Here is a 20442-nt window from a genome sequence, read left to right as displayed (position 1 = left end):
ACTAAAGTGATAAAGTGACATTTTTTTTGGTACCCTCTCATTTAATTTATAGTTTTTGTATCTAATTTGTTATTCTTAATTTTTAGTTTTGAAGAATTTATTTTTTATTTTGTGATGTGAATTCCCCTATATTTTCCAAGCATCTCATATCCTCGCTCCACTTTAGCTTCCGCGATGGTTATAGAATAAAGTCGTGTGCTCATTAGCAGCCCTCTTCCAGATTATCATCCATTTAAAGGCCAGTTCCTGGATTTAATCATCTGTAACCTCTTTAGACGTGTGTGGGTCTTGGAAATACGCTGTTAACGATTCTATTTCTGTGCAAAACTTGGACCGAAATGGTCTTATATTTTCAAATATTTGTTTCTGTGTATTGATTTCGATTTTATGTGCTTATTTGCAACCTTATTACCCGTCAAAATAAATATGTAGACCGACTGAGCGATTGCCAAACTGGGAGACATTACCATCGGGTCCTAAGTGGGTAACACTGTTGTACTAAAAATAGCACATTCAAAAATTCTCCCACCGTCCATCTGGCTGGACAATTATATATCATCATATGACATCCGTGACCGAGTTTAAAGCCTAGGCTCTGATTTATAGAGGGACACATTATAAATAGTCTGTCGTACCTACAAATATTATTAATTTAAAATATATCTATTTGAAATATTAATTTATTCCAAAATATAAAGGCTCGAAAGGTTAAGATGGACGAATTTCCACAAATATCTATTATGATACCCTTTAATTGTTATCCACTCTCATATCCGTATTATTGTTTTCCTAACAATAGTCGGTCTATTTAGTCAACAATTTGTACTGAACATTATATTAAGATTAGGGACGGTTCGGGTAAGAAATATTCGTATTTAACATAATAATATCTGTATATTAAATTCCCTTGGCCGTTATAGTCGACCTAATGGCGGTATTTGCTCATTGTTTTCGGTAACTATGTGCATGTTAATAAAGATTATTTCAAACATCGAAAATATAAACGCAAATCTTATTTTTAAAAGTTACTTACATTTTGTCAGAGTGTTACCTGCCTCTGATGACAGAAAAAAATATTTTTACAAACTTGAAAATATAATTTTTGCTTCATGGAAAACATTCACAGTAAAAAGTATATTTTAAAAATACTTTTGCTGACCTTATTTGAATTATATCTTATCTTACTTATTTAAGGTTCTCTTAGTTTTACAACAACGCCATCTGCATTAAGTTGGTCGAACTCAGACATTACTTGGTAAGGAAAAGCTGCTTTGCTCAGAAACTTGCGTGTGTTTACAATATGCCATACGGTCTGTACTTACATACAATACGCTGTATACAATACATTTATGTATTTCGTTTCAGTTGTTTGATACTTATAATACAAACTATATATTAGAAGTTATCCTTGTAAAGCGTTTTGTCGTCTCAGCCCAACGACATCCACTGCAGGGCATAGGCTCCCCCAAGATTCGCCACTTTCCTCGGTTGCGACAACCCGTATCCACTGCTAAATCATGTTTTTCACGATTGATTGAAGATTTGGTATGATTGCACTTGCCCATTTTGTACTATTATGAAAATTTAATAACTTCATGACAATTACACAGATCCTAAAGGATTTTTCGGGGCTTCAGATACATTTTGCACTATACTACTCGAATTAATATTTATTGTACCTACATTAAAATGAATTTTATATCCCAATTCAACAAAAAAGGTACAATAAGGACAAAGTTTTCATAAATGTTTTAACAACCATGCTACTTCAACCTATGTTAATGAATATTCGCTCCCTGACTAGTTTCTACCTAGTAGAGAATGCCATGCCTATAAAATGGGTCCTTTCTGCAAACGCCTACATTTTTCACTTTGTATTTAAGTGCAGTTGTCGCAGGTAAATAAAACACAAACTTAGTGCGTATTAACACATTATAATTTTATTGATACATTTTTATTATAAAATCTTATCTAGTTTATTATTACTTTTACTTATTATTCTCTTATACAGTATCAATAAGTGTTATTAAAAATATAAAGCTATTCACAAAGTTAACGCTTTCGATCATAAAATCTTACGTACCTGAAATTGTTACAAATGTATAAGTACACTGGACGGAATTAGACCAATATTAAAGTTAAATTAGTAAAGCTCTATGACTTTTTACAATGATAACACGAAGCTTCGTACACGAACATTAACAACAGTTACTGTGTGTGAAAATAAAGTTAGATACTTACTAACTAAAGCGATTCAAAGATTCAGTCTGTGTATGACTTTGATTCATTTAGTACATTCGAAAAATATGGCAGAATAAACATTTAAAATTAAATTTTCTGAATGTTATACATGTTACTAATAATCTCTTATTTTCTCGATAACTTTATAGTTACTACTCCTTCGTTCCGAGTACAAAGGGCCATTCTTAGACTCATATCCGAGCGGCGCGGTCCGGATGCCATTTTCTATATACTTAGGGCTCGCTATTGGTTCGCCTTTGTACCCCCTGCTTTTAGTCACCGAGTTTATTTCTCTTGACTCGATAATCTCTTTTGAGCGACCGTCTCTTGATGGCACAATCTTCTTACTAACTGTTTCTACAGTGTCAGTAACGCTGGGACGTTCGGGATCACCTGAGCGGGTGGTGTACCGGTAAGTCTCTGAGTAGTTGTCGCTACTGTTGCTGCCTCGCCGTATCGCTGGCGACTTCATCCGCGTATCCAGCCGAGACACGAAAGGACTTGTTTCCCTGTTGAGCGATTCTGTTTTATACAATGGAGTTTTTCGTTCTTCTGATATACGGTCTTTATAGTGCGGCGACGGTGTGTTGTACCGAGACGATAACCTGCTGCCATCTGATTCGTCATCAGCGTGTAATGTTTGATACAATTCAGGAGCCCTTTCCCGAAGCCCTTTAAGGAATATCTTCTTCTTATCAGTTTCATCGTAAGCCGTAGCCTTACTGTAGCCGTTGGTATGACCGTTGGTCACTGGAGTTGTTTTTCCATATCTAGCCCCAAACAGGCCATCACGTCTACGTTCTGTTTCGCGAGAAACAGCATCGGCGAGGTCGCGTTGACTACGATTTATAATTGACACTATTCCTGGGCTTTTCAGCTGCTCGGGAGTCTCATCAAGCCGGCTCAGGTGGGGGTTGGATTTATACATAGTTGAGTAATTGCGGCTCATTGTAGAAACGTAACGTGGGTGAGTCTCCTGTTCAGGAGCTCCCATAGCAAAACTTTTGCTCCTGTTCAGAGCTTTGTATGTCCGCGCTGGCTTCGCGGGTCCTGGTGGGTATCCGTTGATTTTACTCTCAGGTACAGCAGTCACGTTGTTGGAGATGTTCACGGCACTGCTGGAGCGTTTGTTGGGTGTGAGTCGGTGCCAGTATTTATTGGAACTGGGCTTCTGGGGTTCGGTGGTTTTTTCCTTCCTGTCGTGCAGCTTCCTCGGCAACGTCTGCGCGCTGCGAGTGTAATCCTCTTCGGGCTCGATGTTCGGATTCAGTCTACTTGTAGAGTGACTGAATCGACCTAGCGTGCTCGAGAATTGGCCCCTGGAAACAGTATAAAGACAATTGAATATTTTTTGTACAAACTGCTTAGAAGATTTATTGGCGTTTCGTGATGGTGGAATGAGCCGGGCCCACGTACAATTATTGTGTTGTAGGTAAGTCGCAAAAACTTGTAATCTTGTTGGTGTTCAGGTAATTGGATTCAATGGGGAATCCTCCCACACGCCTAACGACCGTGCTTTGTTTACGAGTGTGTTAGACGTCTTTGTTAACCTGAACAAATGGTTTATCAAGAGTTTAATTTAGGTCCAAATAATGGTTTTTGTGCCTTCAACGTCCTTTGCAGATTTCGAAGCGATATATTAAATTGTGTGTACATTAAAACTGCGGAAGCATGTGTCTATTGTAATTTGCAAAAATAATTATAACATACTGATTTGCATACGCCAACCTCTAACGTACAGGTGGTGTTTATTAAGAACATTTCCTTGGCGTGACTCATTTGTCGTCCGTCAATACAGATCGGCACATAGTTCTCAATAAAGACTGTTTCACTTGACAAACACGAGTGACTCACGAACTAAATAAGGGTTTCTTTGCGAATAAACGCATATTTACCCTTAATAGGCAATACCCATGGACGGCGTCTGATGAAAAAGGCATGATATGCCGGAACGTTGTTTTAATTGAAGTCGCATGATTACCGTGATTGATCGGAGAAACTGTTATCGTGATGATTATTATACTGAATGAAATAATTGTCTTTGTCTCGTGATAAGTACCGAGATTGAGTGTAATTGAATGAGTCTTTGTCATTGTAACACTTGCGAAGATTGTCAGATTGATGCTATTGTCTTTAATTATATTTGTTTTTACTGATTTTAATCTGTTTTCTATTGTTATTTACTGGCTTTATCTCAGCTGATAGCCCTTTGGGGCATTAGAAAATATATTTTATAACCATGCCATGTAGGGAACTATACCCAGATTAGTCTAATATTCATTTGTCTACTGGCAAGATAAATTTGGTTGACATAGGTATCAGCCATAAAGTAATTCTGATAAGCTGATTTTACGCCCTTTTTACGCCTCATTTACCTATATGTTTGTAGTTTCGACGAATTACTTGAAATCGACAAAAATAAAACCATTGCAATATTGCACCATGCTAAGTACACGATGTGGTGGCGAAACCTCAGGTACATAATAAATATTATAATAATATATTTAAATTCAAATACATTAACTCTGCCTTAATTAACGCACATAATTCCTTATAAGTTGAAACCTAAGAAATACCTAACGAATTTGCATGCATAATTATTAGTCACCTTGCGTAACATAGAGGGTTAACTAAGTACCGGCTCAAGGAATGTTCTATGTAGTAGAAACTTTTAAACAAGATTCAAACACCATCCGTCTTACCACAAAAACTTTTAAACGTCAGTTTAAGACTTGTCTAAAAAAATGTCAAATTATGACGTTGACATATGGTTCATTTTGCAGCCAAATTTTTTTTAGACAAGTGTAAAACAGGGGTTAAAGTTTTTGTAGTAAGGCCATAAGTATTTATACTTGGTCCTTAGAGTCGATCGCTTAATATTTTGGTCCTTTGTTTGCAAATCAAAATGCGATATTGTTATTAAGCTTCTATTCCGCATTAGTCTCCTAGAAGCCTTTAATTGATGTTTAAATTAGAGAAATCAGTTTTATTTGTAATGTTCTGCTTTTCTTTAATTTTGCGAGTGAATGATTCAGGTTCCTGTACCTACGTCTATAATAAAAATGAAAATATTAGAATGTCCGGTCTAAGCTACATTGATTTTTCTTATTATGAAAATCGTAAAAAGGTATGTATTTATGTACGTTCAAGATTAAGTACATAACGAAACAAACCACAACATTATTTTAATATGCCTACAACAATATCCTAAGCTGCAATTAGTAACGCTATTTAAGTTCACCACAAATTTTAAAGCCCTAAGTATTTTCATTTGTATATAAAACCTCGACGAACTTATTCTTACTTCACAATAGCTGTATGAAAATGGCACTAATGAGTTCAACTGTTCATTGCAATCTACACTAAGACCAAGAATGCGACTGCAAGGTAAACCTAGCTACCTCTGCTACCGTCCATGTAAACAATAGAACAAACAGATTTCGTGTGGTGAAACCACTCATACATAACTCAAATACATATTCTTTTGAAAATACTACGTTTTACCAGAATTTACGAAACAAGGCCCAACCCACATGTTCCAACTTACAGCGATTTCCACATTTATTAGATACTATCGGCTCATATCAAAACGCCGTAAGCTTATGATAATAATAAACAAAGCAATAATTAAAGGCTTCGTAGATTTTGATGTAGGTGGACGCGGCTGGTAGTAGAACAAGCTTCTATTTAAGGCTTATTGGATAACATTTTTTCATAAAAAATTGAATATCTATCATCAAAGATCATGAGCTTAATGTGTTCAACACCAAAATAGATAAACGCGGGAGAAGCTGTTATGACTGATGCCAAATATGAAGCGACACATTTTATTACAATGGCTAATTAATTTTATTGATGTTTTGATGACAATAGGAAGTAATTAATGCTCACCTTTCGCGGTGATCGCGGGCGTCGGCGACGGCTGCGCGTCTCGAACTGCCCTCGTACTTGTGCTCTCGGCCGTAGATGCTGGGCGCGAAGGGGTCCTCCCCGAGGTAGTAACGGTGCGGCGGAGCGACGGGGGGCGCCAGCTCGCCACCGTACTGCTTGTAGGTGCGCGACGAGTGCTCCGGCGACGGCGTCCGAGAGTTGCGCCAGCGAGCACGCCGCTCCGCAGATGCCGAACGAATCTTACCAACCAACTTCCGAATTGAGTTCCCGATCGCAGACCCCACTGACTTACGCGCCGGTGATGGACGCCGCCCGTTGTCAGCAAAACGAGTTTTCTGATTCTGTTTACGTTCGTCCCTATCCCGTCGCCTCGGAGGTGTACGATCTCTATCCGAACTTTCACGCCTCTCTCTGGGAGGAGAATAATCCGGCGGGGGTTCTACTGCCCCTTCTTCACGACTATCACGTGACCGTCCCGAATTCTCGTTGCGGGATGAGCTTCTGTAGCCACTGTCGTAGCGATGTTCTTCAGAAAGTCTTTGTTTTACCGGTCGTTTTCGTTCCGGCGCGATCGGCCGGTAGTCGTCTTCGACCGAGGGCTCGCGGAAGGAGCGCTCGGCTTCTAGCGGCCGGAAAGGCGAGCCACGCGGTGGGCTATGCATAGTTGACGACGATACGTAGGCGGAGTCGTCGCGCGAGGGCGGATGGCGGCGGCCGATAGGTGATGACCTCCCCTGAGGCGAGTCGCGCTTCCCGTACACATGTCTAGGGGAGGAGCCGTTTAATCGATCGTCACTAGCATATGGTGAACGCACTGTCGGTGGTGACGGTGATGAGCTGCGTGGTTCAGGCATCCTGGGCTTACTGGCGCGTCGCTGCGACCAGTCTGCAACTCCCTTGAAGTAGCCACCGGTCCTGTTCACTGGTGCTGCCGGTCGTTCGTCTGAGGGCGTCGACGATTTCGTTTTGCGAAGCACACGATCTCCATACACAGGTGGTGGTGGCACAGATGATGTCTTCCCGTAGTATCCCTCGTCTTCAGCCTTTTTATAAAAGGCGGGATCAGGTCTTCGTCCTATTTCTTCAGCGATAGAATCGTGTGATGAACGGGATTCACTGCCGAAATGGTTTTCCAGCCACTTGGATGTTTCTTTCTTGCGTGTTTCCTCCTCGATGTCGTAGTCGACGGGACGCTTGTAATCCTTGTCGTGTTCTGTAAACAGAGTGAAGTATGAGCGCGGAGCACAGTGCGGCGGCGCGGGCGCTCGCGCTGCGGCTCACGGTGGAGTGGCGTCCGCACCGCATCCTCTAACATACGCTATGGCGTAATCATTCAGTCAATAAGTTTGCCAAACTGCCGAAGGTCAATGCGATGTACAGCCGAGACAACTTTACTTAACTGCTACGAGACATTAACGTGCATATTATTCACTGAATGATAATTTCTAGGTCAGTATTACTTCACGTTATGTTTATGGTATTATGTAATTATTGTCAACTTTGGTGGTCATTTAACTAAGATGGCAATACGACTATTGTATTGAGATCAGTATTCTTAGAGCAGTTGCCATTTTAGGTAATATCCAAGGGAGAGAAATGGTGGCACTGGCGGCTGAATTAAAGTCCTAATAAATAATATTATCTAACAAATGCAACCTTAATGGTGCTTGATTTGAATTGAATGGTATTTCAAATACCGTTCGATACGAATTTGTCCCTTACATCGCTCTCAAAACTTCAAAAGGGCACCGCAAATGTGCTTCAATCTATATAAAAAGCTGTTACATCAAGATTGACAAGTTGCTGACATTACGACATTACGTACGGAACCGGGCGATCTTCGCAATCAAGTTTACACGCCCTATAGCCGCGCGTCATTGCGAAAACTGTGATTAAATACACATTTATGAGGAAAATTCTCTGATTTATGCGTAGTATCGTGCAGATTATACATACGACTTTCTAGGTGCAAAAGCCATAAGAAACTACAGAATGAAATTGAAAGTTATGTCACCTAGAGATTTTACCATTTCCATATGGTCACCAAATCCATTTCCAACAATAGCTAAAACTTTTAAAAACAAAATAATGTAATTTACTGGAATTGCGTAAACAATTTATTACGGTTAGTTTTTAAACACAAAATTACCTTCTTTGACTTTGTAAGATACCCAAGCCGAGCCGTCTGAATATTTGATTCGAAAGCAAGAACAGTCATACGTAATGAATTACCTAATAAAGTAATGGAATTAATAAATTCATAACAGTGACTCATAATTATATGAAAATAGATTTCCAAGTAATATCAGCTTAGCAAATAGAATAGGTATGACTCGATCCGAGACAAAATAACGACCCACCTGTTCTACAGAGGGACTTTTGATCCAATAAAATTAACTACGTATACCTAACTACAAATTAGTTTAAACTATTTGTGAGCCATACACAAAAGATACCTACCATCTCAAAAACACCTAGTTAAGTTCTACTTATTAAAACATATTTAAGTATGAATGCCGTGGTCAACGTAGTGAATTGACCACGAAACCCAAAGACGATAAATTAACTATTTAACTCTTCAAATCAAATTGACTATCAATTTCTCAGTTAAAAAAAAAGTCCAGACATCACATAAACTTGACCTAGGAATTGACTGCCTCCATAACTCAGCCTCAGTCAATAGTTTGTATTAAATAAATATTTCCCACTTGTATTAAAAACAATCAGAAAGAAACTATAGTCAACACTTAACATTCACCATAGCACATGTGTAAACACGGTGACACATACATGAATCACAGAATTGAAACCATAAAGTTATGCTTTCTGAACTGTAGTGCTTATCAGAATTTAACGCTATACAACCTTATTGTCCTGCAGTTCTGTTATTTGGACAATGCATGGTATATGACGTCACTACATACGAATGTCTCATATATAAGCAGAGCACGCTGGCCAGCTTTTGTTTTTAGAACTTGGGAAAGCACTTGGATTTTATCATTGTTTCATAGAAGTTACCGCGGCTTGAATGTGGTCTTGTGGGCTAAACTAAACGTTACTCTTCGAAGAAAAAAACCATTTAATATAACTTTAAACTGTTTAGGAATAGACCAAGCTCAACAATTTATTCTAAATGTAATTTTTGATTTATCTTACAAAAATGGTGACCAATTTTGTATATTTACGAGGTGCTATGATGACTATCTCTAAAACTATAGCTTTTGTTTAAATAAGCTTTCGTCAAGGGTTTCTCTAAATTCAAGTATATAAATAGAAGATAGAAAATAACTAACGACACTACAGACTTAGGGGTCAAAGAGACAGCATCGTAAAGAAAACGCAGTAAAATGTGAAACCAAGCGAATGTCAAACCGTCCAAGCTGAACATACATGAAAGTCTAGCAAAACAATAGTTACTTATTTACATTTTGGTTAGTATTCAACAATAACTGTCACAAAATAAGACTCACACAGAATAGTAAGAAAAGAGACTAATAAACTTATATTCGAGATTTTTTAACAAGTCCTCAAGGTTTTAGGTGCATTTATGCCTTGGAGATGCAAAAGTCACTCCTACGTGATTTTCTTATATTCCATGGAGACACCCGCGTTTTGGTTGCATATATCAAATTCTAAGGAGAGGAATTATATCAAGTGGTGGACCAATACTTTGAGATGATCGATACATCAACGATTGATATACATACACGAAGTTACGTCACGTTAAAAATCACATTTCCCTTCCTAACCATTCGAAACATATTACTAAAATTTTTCATCAGAACAGATTACAGTAAACGAGCTTTAGCCGTGTCACAACCGCATTGCGCGTAGGCTCAATGATTCGCCATATGCGGCAAGTTGATGGGCATGTACCATTAAATTGGCCACTTAAAATCTCGTTTGAACGTGCCACGTGTGTTTAACTAACTAACTCCTTAATTGTTTGCAAAACAATTTACCTACCAGATTTGTGAGGGAAAGTGAATATATTGTCATTGAGAGTATACTGATATGTCTTTGACGTTCTATTAAGATGTGGATCAACGTTTGATTATTTTGTTTGTTCAAAGCTATCTGTGATCCTGATGTGGACAGAAAGCTGACACATAAACAGGAAGAATATTCGTATTAAGTAGTTAGCAATATAACAGATTAACAAAATTTATGAGCACCCACTAATGTATTGACTTACAATAGCGTCTTTGCCTTTAGTTTGAGTTTGACTATTTGATTTTGAGGTGCCACAGTTTGTACAATAATAACATTTAACACAAACACAGACAAATAAATCAAATAGCAGTTTAGTAGCTCTCGAAGAGAATTTAAAGACCTACTTAAAGAAAAATTCCAAAGGCTTGGGCACTTGTCACGGATGGGCCAGGAAGTACCCTCGCTCCTTTTATAGGCATTGTACGCAAAGTGCGTGGGGGTCTAACTGTCCCGGCAGCTCATTTCCTTAAAGCTTACATACTTATTGCCTTTAGGAAGACGTAATCTCGAAGCTTTTGAGTTAGTTCAACGCTTAAACAACGCCTTTTTATTGCAGTATTTTTTCTTGTAAATACTTATTAAAAATTCAGGGAAATCAAAAGGAAAAATTTACAAGTCTGTATCACGTAAATAAATTCAGACCATCGCGTATTCATCACCATCAAAGGCAAGGTAATTACGTACACCAATAATAGTCATACATCAGTCCACTTTTTTCCTCAATTTGTCATCTCAACCGTCCAAAGCTTACATGCGTCATTTGCAACTAGGAAGCGCATTCAACACTCGTATCATTGCCGCAGTAACTCGATCGATCAACTTGAACGAACAATACGCGACCATTGAAGGGTTAAGCACAAGGTCGATATGTATAACACATCTCATGGTCTACTAGACGTTGTTTTGTCTGGACTTCGAATAAATTATGATGTTTTTTATGATTTAATTTTGATTTTTTTGGCTTTTTATGGCCTAGTTTATTTGGCATTTAGAATCATTTCCGTCATTTCAAAAGATTTTAATAATGTCATGGTGTCGTATATTACTTCTTCCTAATTACTAAAATCTTAACTATTATTTCATTTCAAAAGCACTCAGTTCGTTCATCAAAAGTCAATAGATAATTGCCTTCCAGTTTGCAATTTGTATAGTGTCTGTCGTCAATTAATTATGGAACCCACGCGAATTATCGACAGGACAATTCAGATTTCTTGTGCGATCTTTGTTTTAACTAAGTTTATTAAAAGGATAATTCAAAACATTTATAATAAAGGGGTGACAGACAGTAAAACAAAAAAGTTTCTAGCCATAAATTGCTTGAACATCTCCAGAATACCTTACCCGGATAGTCGACTTCAATTTAATTAACCCGATCTGCCATAATATTTCAATCAACATCACCTAGTGGGAAAGAACTTGATAACTATATAAAACTAATAATACGATCAACTTTAATAGCTTGTAAAACATTCAATTTGTAAGACGTAACAGCGCTTGTCTAACCTAAGGCAGAGTTCAAACTTGCGTGACGGTTTATTATGACTTACAAAGGGAATACACAAAATTATCGGTTTTGCGAAGATCTAAGAAAGCGAGGACAAAGAATCTAATTTGACTGTGTAAATACTTGGGAACATAATGTCTTCTGCGAAGTTGCCTAGTTTTCATTGCGATTGGCCTAGTTTAAAATTCTACGGCAATCAGTCTTATATTTTAGAGGCCCAGTATATAATTGGATCTTAAATATTTGAACTGGTGCAGTATTTAATTAACATGAAAACTAAATAAAGGGCTCAATCATTTTTAAATGCACCTCTACATCCTACCTTCAAAATGCTATGATATAAGATCTTCATACCAGATCATGTGCTTAAAGAGCTATGGTCAAAAGCTCGTCTCCTATAAAACTCAACGGGTCCTCAGCAGCAATAGCTATCCTGACTTGGCCTACAAGTGTGTTCCCATCCTTACATACTATTAAAATAGAAGGTATAATTATTTCATTGCGACTCACTACAACAGGTATCTGCCCACGGCGCCTGCCCATAAAATATTCTATGAACTTTTAAGGCAACCAGTTATTGCGAATAAAGCTAGTAGCTGCCGTGACGGTGCGTTTTCAACGACGAATCCTATTGGCTGTTAGAAATACCTCATGTTTATTCAGCCAATAAGAATGCATCAATTTTATTGAATACGACTGATGTAAATGTTCGGACTAATTAAGATTCGATTTAGAATGAGGTATGCGTATAAGAAGTAAATTGCGCGTTAGTGATCTACTATGTAGGCGGCGCTGTATCTTTGATATTGTTGTTGTTATTTTTAACTTGAATTATTAGACCACAGAATAGTATCATGTATCTCAATGAAAGAATAACTTATCCAGCTGTGCAATGCAAAGTTGCATGTTTGAATAAACACAATAAAAACGGAAGCATAGACTTACTTCCTTTCATGAAATAAACTGTCTTTTCCTTATTTTACCTTCAGTTAATAATAACGGAATTAATTATTTTTAAAACTTCAAAATTCACTACTTTCAAAAATACTATTTTAGGCTCAGCAGTTCTGTTTTTCTTGAGTACCTACACGGAACTATTTGGACACCAAGGTTGACACTCGAAATGGCCTCATGCGACCATCGACCCATTAACATAACGATCGGAGACAGGTGGTTCTCTCAATGAACTTATTTAGCAAAGAATGGCGAACTTGGACATGATAAATTATGAAGTTGCCTCCATAAACTTTAGGTAAAATAGCTATATCTAAAGATTTTTTTGATAACTTATAAGGTGTTGTAGGCTGTTAATTTTTGATTATATAATAAGTTGGGAATATACTCAAAATCGAAAGACAATATAATTTAAAAAATATTTAGATTTTACTATATTTTTAATCGTTTTAACTAAAAAATAAATAAAATACCTAAATGTAGGAAACTACTGCATTTTACATAGGTATTTGAACTGCCTAAAATATTTTCTTTTTTTGAAACTTAATGAAAAATAATGAAAATATAACTCTAAGGAAACTTTAATTCAGCGCCATCTATTAATCTTTGCGAACACTACTTACTAAACACCGCCATCTACCAGCGAGTAGCTGAACTACAACGTGACATACCATCTAGTGACAGCTAAGCGAACTAATTAGTTCGACATCTTACCGGCATGACGGAGGCGGCGCTGTCGTCGCATTCTCACTGATAAACTGTCCCAATCGTCATCCATGTTCGGCTGTCCCTCTCTTTCAACTGCAACAAAGAATATCAATATTGTTTACATTTTTAAATCTTTTTAGCTAAACAATTAAAAAAATGTTTTTTTCAGACTGCAATTTTTAAGTTATCTCTCTTATTAGATTAGTTACTATTCATTGCTAATTTTTTAAATGCAACTGATCCCATAATATATATTAATTGTGCTAAAAAGAATTTTGTGCAGTCTGATCATACTATACCTACTATTAAGAATTTTAAGAAGGTCTTCTTAAGGTTTTACCAACATTATCATCAACTCATCATCATCCTCTTGCCCTTATCCCAATTTTATTTGGGTTCGACAGAATCGATTAGGAACTTTTATTGAAATAATGCAGCTTTTCTTTATCTTAATATAAATAACGGCAACCCTCTATATGAGATTTACGTACCTTCTTCAGTGCGGGAGCGCGAGTTGATGTGCGTAGCGACCCGCAAGCCACCCGCCATCAGATCAGTGCTCTGCTCGAGGTCCACTCGCTTTCTTCGCTCCGTGCCCCCTGTTTGTTCTACCACACTCTTATCGCTCGCCAATGATTTTGCCTGCACATAATAATATTTTAATAAATTATTTCATAGGTATATAGTTTTTAATAGTAGAAAAAATCTTTCCTCTGACAAAAAGTCGAGTGGATGTCCTAATGAAAGGAGATGCTTTTATAATACTTGAAAGGTTAGAAAATACAAATTTAAACGGAATTAGCAAATGTAGAACATGATGCATCTCTCTACAGTAAAGTACAGCTCTATCGCTTTTCATCTTTACTTGAATAGAATTTCGCAAAAGCCAGAAATGACATAAATTAAACAGCAAATCATCCATCAAAATCATTGTCTTCTATTTACAAAGTAGAAATCGAACCCAGATAAAGCATGATGAATGATATCTTTGCCATTTAAACAGAATGCGAAAAACACAAAGCAAGTCATTCTGTACTTACTACACAAATCATGATTAATTAAGTTTTATAATAGGTATAAGTACCTAGTTTTATAGTCAGTATTACTGAAAAATACTTGCAACATCGTCCCTCAAAGGACCCATTTATATAGTAGCATTGTTTCAAGATCAAGATCAGTCATTTAATACTCAATACTATATTGACATTCCATATGTTGTACAGGTGGTACATTTTATAGTTTAGAAACGATATGGACCCTTATTAAGTTTTTAACGGTTAATCCAGAACTCCAGAACGGGAACACTAAATTACATGAAAGTCATCTATAAGGAGCACTACACTAAAATCGTAACACTTAGTTATAATTATCAAGAACATCTACCTCGTCTTTAGAGAGTTCTTCGTCACAGATCCGTTCTTGCTCCTTGGTGTGCCGTGTCTCCGTCACTATCGTGCCATCTGGTCGCAATGCGCGAAGTTCCTCCTGCCACAAATAACTACGGTTAGGTATGCACGGGTTACAATAGAAAGGCCTACTAACGGCTGTTCCCAATATTCAATCTGTTGTTTTGAGATTGTTGCTGTGGTGATTATCGGTCAATCCTTCTTTGTGAGAGAAGAGGCCTGTGCCCAGCAGTGGGAGGATAAAAAGGATGATGATGATGATGATGATTTTGAGAGATAGGAATTTGACAATACTTTTATGAGTCAAAATTCCTATCTTTAGTAAGCAAAACAACATAAAGATATTATATTGGGAACGGCCGTTACTCAATTTATTTATGCAACATCACGATCTCTGAATAGGTACACATTGACCAGGAAATGGTTAATGTCGCGATGTACAACGTGTTGGGTCTTAAGATCAAGGGGATTGATCAATGTTTCGTTTTGTTATTGGCTACGATGGAAATCTTAAAACAATAGGCACGAATAAATTCAATGGTATACAATATATTTTTTTATTTATGGGTACTTTTTCAAGGTCTTATGATACCCAAAAATCTATTTCACCCCGGTGGCCGAGAGGAAGCCAATTTTTCATATTTTACCATGTGCTAGAATCCACAAGCTAATCCCTGGACATTAAAGGAGTCCATTTGAGTTAGTGGAAAAAGCTCTTCTTCTGACCCAAGACTTCAATCTTTGAAGCATGCACCAGTAATAATGATATAAGTAGATCCTTCACTTAAGTGTTGTGAAGCCAATAAAAATATTTTTCATGTAGCGGTCAATATCGTTTCTGGGACACTAATATTTGTTGACTCATATTTGCGCAAACCCAACGGTCAGTAATGAATACCTAGTTAAGAACAACAGAAATGCAATCCAATCCGTCTCTATTATATTACTATAAAATTAAGAAATACATATTTATTGTCGAGACACTTCAGCCGTTATTCGACTCAAGACGGTTCCGTTTCCCAATCCTATCTTGGAAGTAGTTTGTGAAATCTAACCATCGAATTAGCAATATTGAACAATAAATAAGTAAGTTTGCTCTTTTATTTTGAACATTCGTATTGAGAATATTGGTTAGTATGTGTCAAGCATTATGTAAATAACACAAAAGTAAGAAAACTGGAACCGCTGCTTTAAAAAAAATCTGGGCTTTTGTTTGCTTTTGTATCGATATCATCATCATCATCCTCCGAGCCTTTTTCCCAATCATGTTGGGGTCGGCTTCCAGTCTAACCGGATTCAGCTGAGTACCAGTGCTTTACAAGAAGCGACTGCCTATCTGACCTCCTCAACCCAGTTACCCGGGCAACCCGATACCCCTTGGTTAGACTGGTGTCAGACTTACTGGCTTCTGACTACCCGTAACGACTGCCAAGGATGTTCAATGACAGCCGGGACCTACAGTTTAACGTGCCATCCGAAACACAGCCAATGGTGTCTAAGATATACTTAGAAAGTACATACAGACTTAGAAAAGTTGCATTGGTACTTGCCTGACCTGGGATCGAACCCGCGCCCTCATACTTGAGAGATTGGTCCTTTACCCACTAGGCCACCACGACTTTTTTGCTTTTGTATCGATAACTACTTCTAAGTTCAGGCACCCATGACCTACAAACACTCTTAGTATTTCTTCTGGTGATAATAGAGGTGTTGTAGACAAATACATATTATTAGCGTCTAGACAGGTAAATGTACATACGAAGGACTACGCAGCAGTATTTTGGCAACTTCGAGTAGAAAGTATCAGGACAACCCAAATGCGTGGCGCCTGGTGGTAGTGGTGGTGCCAATTTCAAAGTAAATAACTGACGTAAATAACGATCAGTCTGTTAATTATTCTTTGTAGATCAATTTAATGAATCGAACCTCATACATGCGTACTGAAAGACTACAAAGTGTTCCCTTCATTCTCATTAATAACATTATGGGTAGAAACATTTCAAATGCAACTTCTGATTCTAAAGTTAAATAATATTTAGGTACTTACGGTGTCATCAGTAGTGATGGTAGTATTGTACGCGATGGTGTCCTTCACAAGCTTGGGCCCGCGCGGAACTAGCGCCAGCTGATGTTCAGTCTGCGACTTCAGAGCATCGCGGATGTCCTCCTCCGGGGTCTCATTCACTGCCGCTATCAAAGCCTGCAACAAAATAATAGGAATTTAGAAATTACAAGAAAGTACAATTAACATGAACTACATTATTACTTATAACTGCGCATGAATTTGAAACCGTAAGTAACAGAGTTTACAGAAAAAAAGACTGTATCTCAAAAAAACAAAATTCTTCGAATGTCACGGAGGACGCAAAGGAATGGCTTTTTGCCAAAAAGAAAACATAAAATTGTCATGTGGTAGTCAAAAGTGACAGTTAAGAAATAATAAATAAAACTAATAAAAAAATGGCACGATGACCGAAAGTTTATTTTACAAAAGAGCAGCGCTTTACTGGGCCAATGTGCCAGCAACGGTCGACGGAGTACTCGGAGGCTTCGGTCATATTTCGGAAATCGACCTCGATGGATCCAGGAAGTTCTTGGATGAAATATTAGCTCTCAAAAACCCTCCAGACACAAAATTAGCTCTGGATTGTGGAGCAGGGATAGGGAGAGTAACTAAGCACGTACTGCTGCCACGATTTGAAAAAGTCGATTTAGTTGAGCAAGATGAAAAGTTTCTTACTAGCGCCAAAGACTACATTGGCGAAGATTATGGGAAAATAGAATCGGTGTACAACTGCGGTCTTCAGAATTTCAAACCGCAAAAAACGTACGATCTCATCTGGTGCCAGTGGGTAAGCGGGCATTTAAAGGATTACGACTTGATTGATTTCCTTGAGCGGTGCCGAATATCTCTGAATAAACGTGGTATGATTATCATAAAAGAAAATATAGCAACATCCAAAGAATTAGAGTACGATGAGGATGACTCATCTGTTACGCGACCTATAGAGCTGCTGGAGAAACTAATTCAGGAGGCTAAACTGAAAACGGTCAAGAAGGATATACAGAAAGGTTTTCCAGATGATATTTATCCAGTCCACACGCTCGCATTAATTGGTTTAGAATAATAAATAGCTTAGAACTTTAAACCATCGTATTATTGAGTGTCAGAATGCATTGCTAACAGGTTACATTTACGACTTTAGTTGGATATTTATTCACGTCTTAATACAAGTGAGTTTATCTTTGTTAGAATAGTGAATCGTGGCCCGAATTCGTGATTGTGTCGTTTAATAAAGTAGGATCCCGGGCGTGCCGCGGCTTCGCAACCTACTCGCAAGTGCATTCACCGTTTTGGTGTTAAGTTACGAAATACTTGCGTCAGAAGCCGCAAGGACTTCGGAATTTGATCTGTTGGCTACAAGGCTTTGTTGATATCTAATACTTTTAGTAACAATCGCACAATTAGTAGGTCAATCTAAAAGTGGGTTTTGTCTTGTGGCCTTTGAAAAGAGGTAATGAAGTTTCTGCATCCGCAAGGCGGCGCACATCATGGCTGTAAGTATGGAATTTCAATTGAGGTAAGATCCGTGCAATGATGGCGTATCTTTGATAATTAGCCGTTGAACGAGCGATGATGTTCAATCAAAGAACAGTTAGCGATGAATATCGCACCGCGCTCTATTATTAGGGCCGCGTCAATCTCTGCAACGTGGTATCGAGCCTTGCCCAGCAATTTGATGTTACAGTTACATTCCGAAACGGGGGAATGTTATCGTAGGTTTGATATACGGTTTATCAGCGAAACTAGTTGCGTCTTGCTTCCTAGATAATGTTTTAACCGGCAATTATGTTTGCCTTGAGACAAAATTGTAGTACGACCTCAGTTGATGCAAAAGGTAAATGTCACGAGTGACGTTATTTCTGTCGATGACCAAGCTTGACCCGTGTCGTATCGATGTTTCCCAAAGACTGGAACGCTAGATGTGTTTACAATTTCTTTTCGCGTACTTCGGTTAAAATGTAACGTTACTCTGCGTGTTTTTTAAGAGTAGCAATATACAAGTCATCTAGCTGTAAATCTATTGGGTTTTACAATAGGTAGAAAAAATATTAGTACCTATTCATGCCTACTGCTGTAATTGATGTGCGTGGATAATTCAAGAGTAGATTTTTGATTCTTCGAGTCGTGTTCAGATTACATAGTGCGGTCGTTGCCCACTGTAATCTTGGAATAAACGTAACTTAAGAGGAACTCAGGCAAAACTTATTAAAAACTTAATTTGCTTTTAGTGAGACGCAACTCTGGTGAAATTAATGCGATATTTTATTATGTTTGGATAGTTGTCTTGAAAAGGAAATTTGTAGGAATAATACTTACTATTGAACTTATCTTAAGTGATAGTTGTTAATGATTTTTCCAGAAATAAACTCGTCGTTGCAATTTGTTTCCGTTTCAGTGTCCATATTTATAAGGAAGTTCTTGTGCTCCTAAATGTCACCGATTTTAACGTACATTTAGCCAATAATTACAACATTTACAAAAAATAACGACCAATATGATAAGTAAGACATTCTAACCTAGGTAGTAAAATACACAACCCATGATAATAATCTAACTTGCGACTAAAACTGGTTGCTGTTTCCGTTGAGACTGTCGCGCAAAAAACGGTTGCTAAGTTAGAGATAGCTCTCAAACGTGACTGTTGGAGAAAGAGAACGACAGACTCACGGAGGAAGGAAAAATGAGCGGAGATACCTATCATAAAGCAGGTAGGTTAAGCGCCTTCTTGTAGGTCAAATTCGTACGGTGATCATGACCAAAACAATCAGTTACGAGTGAATTAAAGGGGCGTTCGGGTTCTTTGAGCCATCTGTCAACGATTTTTGCCATCACAAAAAAATGGTCGGGTCCAAAGAAGGCGTATAAGGGCGAAAACAGTAACGTATCTCGTCCCTCACTCACCCGTATTTTGACGCGTTCCTTTTTTCCGATTTTGATTTTGGCGATTTTCCGTTATGGCACCTCCGCTAGTCATTTTGTTCTCCATGGGCAGATTACTGGCAAATGTAGGCATTACGCATTATAACCTTCTTGCAGTAAGTACCTAGTTTATTTACGCTTCTATAAAGACGCACGTGGGGTTCACAAAGGGCCACGGAAAATTTTACTGCCTAAACGTTAGAAAGTTTATACTTAATTGAATTTATGTTTATAAACGCACATGTAAGTATTGTTCTTGACACCTCGTGCGTCTTTCAAACGGTACTTAAGTATCTAATATTTTATTTAACGACAAAAGCAATTATGCAGTTATTTAGTACTTTATTTATACACTACTAGCCGTTTTCCCGCGGTTTCACCTACGTCTCGTAGGATCTACTGCCCATACCGGGATAAAATGTAGCCTATGTTTAAGAGTGTAGCTTTTCAACAGTGAAAGAATTACTTTAGGGCCCAACAAACAAAAAACAAATGTTTCCTCTTTGTTATATTAGTGTAGATCAATTATATAGGTTTCATCTCGATTCTCAGTCGGTTTATAGCAAGGCGCGATTTTTTAAGATTTGTGAACCATACGTATAATTTTAACTAAGTCTTAATTTAACAATTCCAAGAATCGTTCATCTTAATAAAAAGTCAAACAAAAAAACGACGGCCAGTTCAAAGCGTAGGATGAAAATAATTGACCATAATTTTTCTTAACGAATAATGATGATCGATTAGGAACTTAGGGATGCTAG

The 20442-nt window shown here is 37.7% G+C and overlaps 2 protein-coding genes across 6 annotated transcripts in view; one reads left to right on the top strand and one right to left on the bottom strand.

The window, feature by feature from the left end:
* Positions 1 to 1914: 1914 nt before the first annotated feature.
* LOC124637713 (serine/arginine repetitive matrix protein 1) overlaps positions 1915 to 20442 on the bottom strand; it is a 111469-nt gene continuing 92941 nt past the window's right edge. For all 5 annotated transcript variants that reach the window (XM_047174338.1, XM_047174339.1, XM_047174335.1 and 2 more), the window contains 6 exons: positions 16745 to 16897; positions 14675 to 14776; positions 13783 to 13933; positions 13298 to 13384; positions 6133 to 7345; positions 1915 to 3560 (listed from right to left, as the gene is read on the bottom strand). In XM_047174338.1, coding sequence (XP_047030294.1) covers positions 2357 to 3560; positions 6133 to 7345; positions 13298 to 13384; positions 13783 to 13933; positions 14675 to 14776; positions 16745 to 16897 — 2910 coding nt within the window. In that variant the 3' untranslated portion in view covers positions 1915 to 2356. The remainder of the gene's footprint in view (positions 3561 to 6132; positions 7346 to 13297; positions 13385 to 13782; positions 13934 to 14674; positions 14777 to 16744; positions 16898 to 20442) is intronic.
* LOC124637716 (N-terminal Xaa-Pro-Lys N-methyltransferase 1-like) lies at positions 17166 to 17886 on the top strand. The gene has a single exon (XM_047174341.1). It carries the CDS (start codon positions 17166 to 17168, stop codon positions 17823 to 17825), a length of 660 nt encoding a protein of 219 aa, XP_047030297.1. The 3' UTR covers positions 17826 to 17886.

The sequence above is a fragment of the Helicoverpa zea genome, chromosome 16, assembly GCF_022581195.2.
Source record: "Helicoverpa zea isolate HzStark_Cry1AcR chromosome 16, ilHelZeax1.1, whole genome shotgun sequence".
Lineage (NCBI taxonomy): Eukaryota > Metazoa > Arthropoda > Insecta > Lepidoptera > Noctuidae > Helicoverpa > Helicoverpa zea.
The sequence above is the reverse complement of the archived record's forward strand: the minus strand, read 5'-3'. Positions and strand labels throughout refer to the sequence as shown.

What these genes read in the sequence shown, in the direction of transcription:
- LOC124637716 (XM_047174341.1), top strand. Translation starts at nt 17,166, where the DNA reads ATGACCGAAAGTTTATTTTACAAAAGAGCAGCGCTTTACTGGGCCAAT.